General features: G+C 38.4%; 1 protein-coding gene across 1 annotated transcript; it reads right to left on the reverse strand.

Moving 5' to 3' along the window:
* Positions 1–1,546: 1,546 nt before the first annotated feature.
* On the reverse strand, positions 1,547–6,160 carry LOC144453213 (monocarboxylate transporter 14-like). The gene is made up of 5 exons (XM_078144489.1): positions 6,007–6,160; positions 4,858–5,001; positions 3,050–3,994; positions 2,168–2,293; positions 1,547–1,614 (listed from the first exon to the last, which is right to left on the reverse strand). Exons 1-5 carry the CDS (start codon positions 6,158–6,160, stop codon positions 1,547–1,549), a joined length of 1,437 nt encoding a protein of 478 aa, XP_078000615.1.
* Between the last annotated feature and the right edge of the window lie 1,433 nt (positions 6,161–7,593).

Consider the following 7,593-nt stretch of genomic DNA (forward strand, 5'->3'; position numbering starts at 1 on the left):
ATCCGTTTTTACACAAATAGATCGCATGTCGCCACCTGCTACGCCTTTCAAAAGTTAGGAACCGTGAAAATGCGTTGTGCAGTCGTTTCTCATATTCCCCAACAGCAAGACTGAAGTTTTACTGGTAGGCCATTTTCACAGGGTAAGATTTTTTTTTCAACTGTTCAGCATGTCTTAAAACCTATTTGACATTTTCCAGCCTATATACTGACAACTTCGAGTAGTCACAGGAGGGTTACAATTTGTTGTTGTTTTTGTTTTTAGCGCTAACTGTTTGGTTCTTGTAAACCCGACAATTCATGTCATACTTAACAAGTACTCGTATATCACACTGTCTCCGCCATAGTATTCCTCCACTTTGTGTTTTGCGCTATACGCAAAAGAACGAGAAATTCGAAGTTACTACCAAACCAGAGTGACTTTAGACATCCAGTTAGGCGGCGTGATTTTTGTAGATATCACAGAGTGTGTTTTGTTACAGATTACAAAAACATGGACACTGGCACTGCTAGCGGGACGCACATAAAATGTTACATGTGATCTCACTGTGAACACAAATAAACCGTTTTGTGTTTGAATCGTCCATGTTTCATCTGACAGTGATATTTATTTGTGTTCACAGTGAGATAAAATGTATCGTTTTATATGCCTGCATGCTATCAGTGTCTATAATTTTTTTTAATGTAATTTGTAACAAAAGGCCTTGTGCATGTGTGAAACGTAAAACACATCGTGCTGGCTATATTGAAACTCTATAGTCACTCTGGTTTGGTAGTGAACCCTCACTAACGTACATATATATATATATATATATATATATATATATATATATATATATATATATATATATATATATATATATATATATATATATTGTAGTTCCGATGATAGCCAATCAAATATAACTTGTGATGTACACTTTTCTTTCGTTTTAGTTTTCAGTGTTTTAGTTTTAACGTATTTTTGTTAGTTCTTTATGAAACAGTCACAGAAAAATCACTCTATCGTTCTCAGATAACAGTGCAAGAGCGCGCGTCGCAATTGTCGAAGGGTATCTTGCAAACGTTTTGAATGCTAGCTTAGATATCGGTAAACTGTTCAAAACCTAGGTTTAGATCATGTATGATACTCAAATTGATCCGCGATTTCCGAAAAAAATATAAGCTATTTTTTTTCTTTATTATGTTGGTTACCGTCAACCATGCAGAACTGTTGGAATGTTATGTAGACAGTTTAAAATTCAGAATACAAGAAAATGTATAGAATCGAACAGGTGGTGAACAAGTGAAGTGTATCGTGAAAATGACGTGTATCGTGAAAGTGACGTGTATCGCGATATGTACAGCTTGAAATACGTACACCTGCACATTCCTGTAAGCATATTTTTCCAGCGTAAACACGAGCTACAGTAGCTAGCACTAGTATGAGTCACTGTCTGCATAAATTTGCATGGATGATCGAAGGACTGTTTTAGCAGCGTTATTAATTAAGATATTTCGAAATATCACTGGATACATAAAGTACAATGAGTCGATTACACTAGCGTTCAAAGGTCACGGACAGGTGATATATGAACCTTGCGTTGGTGGTCTGATTTGGAACCGACACCAGGTACTATTGAAAAAACAATCTAGAGCGGGAATATACCTTACAAATACCAAGAACCTGTTTCTATACCATTTACACAAATGACCCCGCAGCTCATGGTACGTCGTCTGTACTTAAATAAAATTTTATTGATACTCAAAACGGTCACGGTGTAACTTCAACAATTTCGTAACACGTTCCGTCTTATTTGAATTATTGAGAGTACTTTCTTATATAGACTGTAAGATACGTCGTGACGTTTCGCCCTCACCGTATTAGGGGTTGGCCGATGTGTGAGGGCGCCCCATCACGGCGTACCTTACAGACTATTTATTATACTAGACTACGTAGTCACAATTTGTGATTCCATGTTATGTTTACTTTAGGGACTATCACATGACGTCACAAAAGCTCATCTATTGTCATAGAACGGTAACAGCAAACAGCTACAGATTAAATATTTCATGTAAACTGCCGACATTGTGTATTATAGAATATCACTAGCACAAATCGACGAATAAAAGCAAAAAGCGAAATGTCCATGCTTCTTGATTGGCCCGTCACGATGATGTAGACTTACAAGCTCGTTTGCGTGTGTAGTACATTACAAACGCGGTCACCGTTGACAAAACTGTCGCTAGGGCGATAGAGGTACTAGCCAAGAAGAACGGCGTTCTGGAGTCTCCAGTTATCTCGTATACCTTTCCTAGATTGAAAAAAAAGAAAGAAGAAAAAAAATAAGTTAATAAAATAAGTAATGTTATGTGATATGTTGTCTTATCATACAGCCGTTTCCGTGGATAATTCTTGATGACGTACAGTGTAATATGTAATAAACGTCATGATATTCGCCCAATATGTATTTCCAACGATGATTAAGAGGTACATAGAAATCCAATGCCAATGGAAAGGTGTGATTAAGTGGAAATGTTTAACATTTGACATAGTCATAACTGAGTTCTCAGCTAGACACTATGAAATATTACCCCTAATTACCACAACTATCCAACTGGGTTATTTACAGCACGTTTCATGTTAGTGTTCACTGGCCTTTGTTTGATACAACTATACAGGAACCGATAAGAAACTGCATATGGTGCACTTTGAGATAGCAAGATTGTGTGAATATAGTTTCTTGTTACATTTTGTCTAAATGAAATGAACTAATGACCCACCATACAGACATCAAGTGCAGACATCCGAACATTGGCGCCCACGTGGCTAACAGACAGACAGACAGACAGACAGACAGACAGACAGACAGACAGACAGACAGACAGACAGACAGACAGACAGACAGACAGACAGACAGACAGACAGACAGACACTCTGTCATACCACTGCACAATAGTCACTCTTCATTACTTTCTTGAGAACATTGTCAATCAACCAACGGATAACAAAACAAAAAACACATTCATGTATGGTTCATATGAAAATTTAAAATATTGCTCAAAATTACCTGCGACAATAAGAATGCATGCACCAAGCTGCATTGTAGATACAACAAGTCCAAATGCAGCGGCAAAATTGTCGGCACCGACTATATTCCTAACGATGACGGATATCAAAGGGAATATCATTCCTTGGCACAGTCCTATACCTGCACAGCAAAGAGCCATGACGACATAACGGTGTGCGAAAGTGAACACAGATACGAAAATAGTATTCAAAAACAACATGGCGGACAGCAGAGTTGCAGGAGACACGAATTTCAGGTCAATAATCCATCCAGTGAGGAACCGTGAAGCTATAGCGCTCACTCCAAGATACGTCATCAACATGGCGGCATCGATCCGAGGAATTCCGACATCAACCGAGCGAACGACGATCCAGACTATCATAGTCATGCTGTATGCACCAAATGTAAATGTACAAAAAACAAAGCTGATGAGGGGTGGGTATTGCCGGAGCAAATGGAATCCCCATATACGAGTTATCAGGGAACATTTCGTCCCCGATTTCATTTCAGTCTCGGTTTTAATTTCCGTTTTATACTTATCATGGTTCGAATTCAGATCCGACTTGTATTCGTCGCCATTAGAAATTAGTTCATCCTCACATGTGCACTCATCAATTTCATTTTTTTCTGTAGCACTTTGCCTTTCATTCCGATTTATATCTTCTTCCAGTATTTCTTTCATGACAGCTTGTTTTTGAGCACGTGGCCTCCAAGCAGGCTTCATAATGGCAGCACACACGAACAAGTTAGCGGAACAGCCGGTCAGGATAAAGAAAGTGCCATGCCACCCATAAGTGCGAATGCAGAATTCTATTAATAGAGGGAAAACAATGGCTCCAGTTCCTGATCCAACTCCAGCTATACCATTGGCAAAGGCATACCTTTTATCAAAATATTTGGCTAAAATAGCCACACCTGGTATGTAAATGATCAGAATTCCCACACCTGTCGAGATAAAAAAATGAGTGGTTGATATTAAAATTACTTGTCTTGAATTATACTTTAAAGAAACATAGTTTATCTAAATGTTACAGTCTACACAATCTCTGTTCTCCCTGTCTGTCTGTCTGTCTGTCTGTCTGTCTGTCTGTCTGTCTGTCTGTCTGTCTGTCTGTCTGTCTGTCTGTCTGTCTGTCTGTCTGTCTGTCCGTCCGTCCGTCCGTCCGTCCGTCCGTCCGTCCGTCCGTCCGTCCGTCCGTCCGTCCGTCTGTCTCTGTCTGTCTGACTCTGTGTATGTATGTATGTATGTATGTATGTATGTATGTATGTATGTATGTATGTATGTATGTATGTATGTATGTATGTATGTATGTATGTGTATGTGTGTGTATGTATGTATGTATGTATGTATGTATGTATGTATGTATGTATGTATGTATGTATGTATGTGTGTGTGTGTGTATGTATGTATGTATGTATGTATGTATGTATGTATGTATGTATGTATGTATGTATGTGTGTGTATGTATGTATGTATGTATGTATGTATGTATGTATGTGTAAGTGTGTGTGTGCGCGCGCTTATGCATGCTGTCTGTCTGTCGGTATGTCTGTCAGTCTGTCGATCTCTCTGAATCAGTCTCTCCTCCCCTCCCTCTTTCTCTTTCTTCCTCTCTCTCTCTTTCTAATAAAACATATCATTTCTTGTAGTTTTCATAAGGAAGATGTGTGTCAAGTGTCATTTCAATTGAATTCGAGACAGACAGACGAACAGACGGACGGACGGACGGACGGACAGACAGACATCACAATAACATAACCTCCCTTCACTTAGAGTAGTAAGGAATGAATTAATGACAACAACCTACCATTCAATAACCCATGTGTAATAATTAGGTGAGGAACACTTTCAGCGAAAGCCGACGTTATCATGGCAATACAATGGACGCCTGCCCCAACAGTGGCTACAGCTCTCGCTCCATACCTTGTCACCATGTAGCCAATTATTGGAGCTAATGTGAATCAAAATAAAGGCAAGTTAGATTGTAACTAATATATTATAGACATATTGAGAAACTTGAATAAAATACAGACTCATTTGTAGACCCATTAGGTAAGAATAAAGCTGCAAAACCATTCAGCTTTGTCAAATTTAATTTATGTATATCCAAAGGAAGGTATCAGAAGAACAGACTTACAAATTATGCGAGCCAATGATTCGTCAAGAAGAAGTCACGTTGGGTAAATTACATTACATGCCAAGGGAGTTGCAACTGTCGCCCTAGGCTGGTAGCTTAGGTCAAAAAAATTGATTGGTTCCAGTTACCCTTCCCCATCTACTTTTTTACTGCTTATCCTAAAAAAAAATTTCGTATTCGAGAAAAAAATCATAAAATCACGAAAATTGTGAAGTCTCGCGAGAAATATATAGTGCACATGTGGAAACTGACATCAACTACAACTTAATAAGACAATATAAAACTGTTCTTCCAATCTGTAATGGCTGTGCATCTGATGGGAAGAAACCAATAACACAGAGGCCATTTGGAAAACAACGGAACATAAACCTACCTGAACTATACACTCAAACATGAAAAAAATGAAAAAAATCTACCTACCCACCTATTCTAAGGGTAATCGGAACCACACATTTTTAGCCCCTATAGAAATTTTTTGCACTGCTCCATCGACATAAATCGCTCAGTTCATTGCGAACATTTGTCACCGTGCAGCAATCTACCACCAGTGGGACCGCAAGGATGAAAATTTGTTTGATTTTTGTCGATTCACTTTTTTTAAGGTGGTCGACCGCTTGTAGAGTGCTAGGCCTTGTGGTATTTTGCCAATAGCAACCCCTGGACCAATCAAATCCATTTCACAGTTCATGTGACTAAAAATTGCACACAGTTGATTAAATTTTAATCTCAGATAACCATACTATTTTCTAATTCATAGTCAACTATATTCATAAATTTAGAAACCATTAAAAATTAGCATGTTCTATGTTATATCATCACCTGCAAATACTCCCATGAATACAGCAATGGTGAAAACGGAGGAGAGTACTGACGCCCCTTCATCAAAGTACCTCAGGAATTCAATCATTAGCAGCCCATTGCTCGTGGCAATTCCAAAGTTGTAAAACTGCACGAGAAAACTAGCAAAGACCATTTCCAATAATCGTCAAAATGTCTTTGACGATTCCTCATCTTGTTCGTTGATCTTCTTGTGGTTGTTAATCGAACACTGGGCTGTTAATCCCAGCAGTATTGGGAAGTTGGTCGAATACTGGGCTGTTAATTCCAGCTGCATTGGAGGTTGGTCGAATATATGGGGATGTTAATTCCAGCTGTGTGGAAAAAAAGTCTTGGATGAATAAATCAAGCAAAGCAACACAAACCATGTTCACAAAATTTGTGATTAAAAAGATATTAACATAATACAATATAAACTGACGTGAATGACCGCACAGTGGCGTTGTTCAAGTTAGCACAGTTAATGGCCTAGCTGCGGTATCCTCGACATATAATTATCAAGTTAGTATGCGTATATTAATTACAGCCTAGAATTTTTTATTTTATACCTTAATATTTATCATAATGAAACAGGGGGTGATTAAGTATGCTTCCGTGGTTAAGTAGATTTATAGGGGTACTTATGAATATATACAGAGTAAATATAATCATGGTTTTCATTAGAAGCCTGTTTTTATTTCACTGTTTAAGAGTAGCTGCAGTGCTTATCAATGTCCAATGTGAATGAACAAAGGATTCTGCTGTGTTAATTGTGTCTCTGTTATTGTTAGTCTAGAGTTGGAATATGTTTAGCTCTGTGCCAAAAACGTAATTACTGATTCATGAGTGAAACACCAAGCCCACATTATTTTAGCTGTAATGTCCCATTCGTGAAACACCAAACCAACATCATTTTAGCTGTAATGTCCCATAAGTAAAACACCAAGCCTACATCACTGTTTTTAGCTGTAATTCTTTGTACTACATCGTAATATTGAATGGCGTTGCTCTTCATATAGACTGTAACATACGTCATAACGTTCCAACCTCACCGGCCTCCTCTCACGAGAGGGGTTGGCCGATGTGTGAGGGCGCCCCGTCGCGGCGTACCTTATTTAAGTACTCTTCATAAATCAACCATGTGAACCGGTTGAATTTGGACTTCGGACGATAACAGTCATGGTGCATGCAGTGACATATTCTTACGTAACGGTCATTATATACATGTGGTACTAGTATTACTAATACAACAAACATAAGATATGCATATAACTGTCCTTCTAGACTGTCAACAGTCGCACTCGCGTCTTTTTTTCCCTAGGTTTTATCTAAACTTAAGTCGTTGCCGCGTTCCGATCCGGCGCAATTACTATAATCGCATACTGATATCGAGGGCCGAGTTCCATTCTGGCAATTATATTAATAGACTTCGGGGCGTCTGACGTCGAACTGAATAGATTCCAAGACCCGCGCACACACAATTAATAATATGTGAAATGTCAGCTTCTGGGTTGTATTTGTATAGGCACTTCGACAATTTGACACAATTTCACACATATGTGAAATGATATATATTTGGTCTTGTCATGG

Source organism: Glandiceps talaboti, chromosome 23 (assembly GCF_964340395.1).
Source record: "Glandiceps talaboti chromosome 23, keGlaTala1.1, whole genome shotgun sequence".
Taxonomy (NCBI): Eukaryota; Metazoa; Hemichordata; class Enteropneusta; family Spengelidae; genus Glandiceps; species Glandiceps talaboti.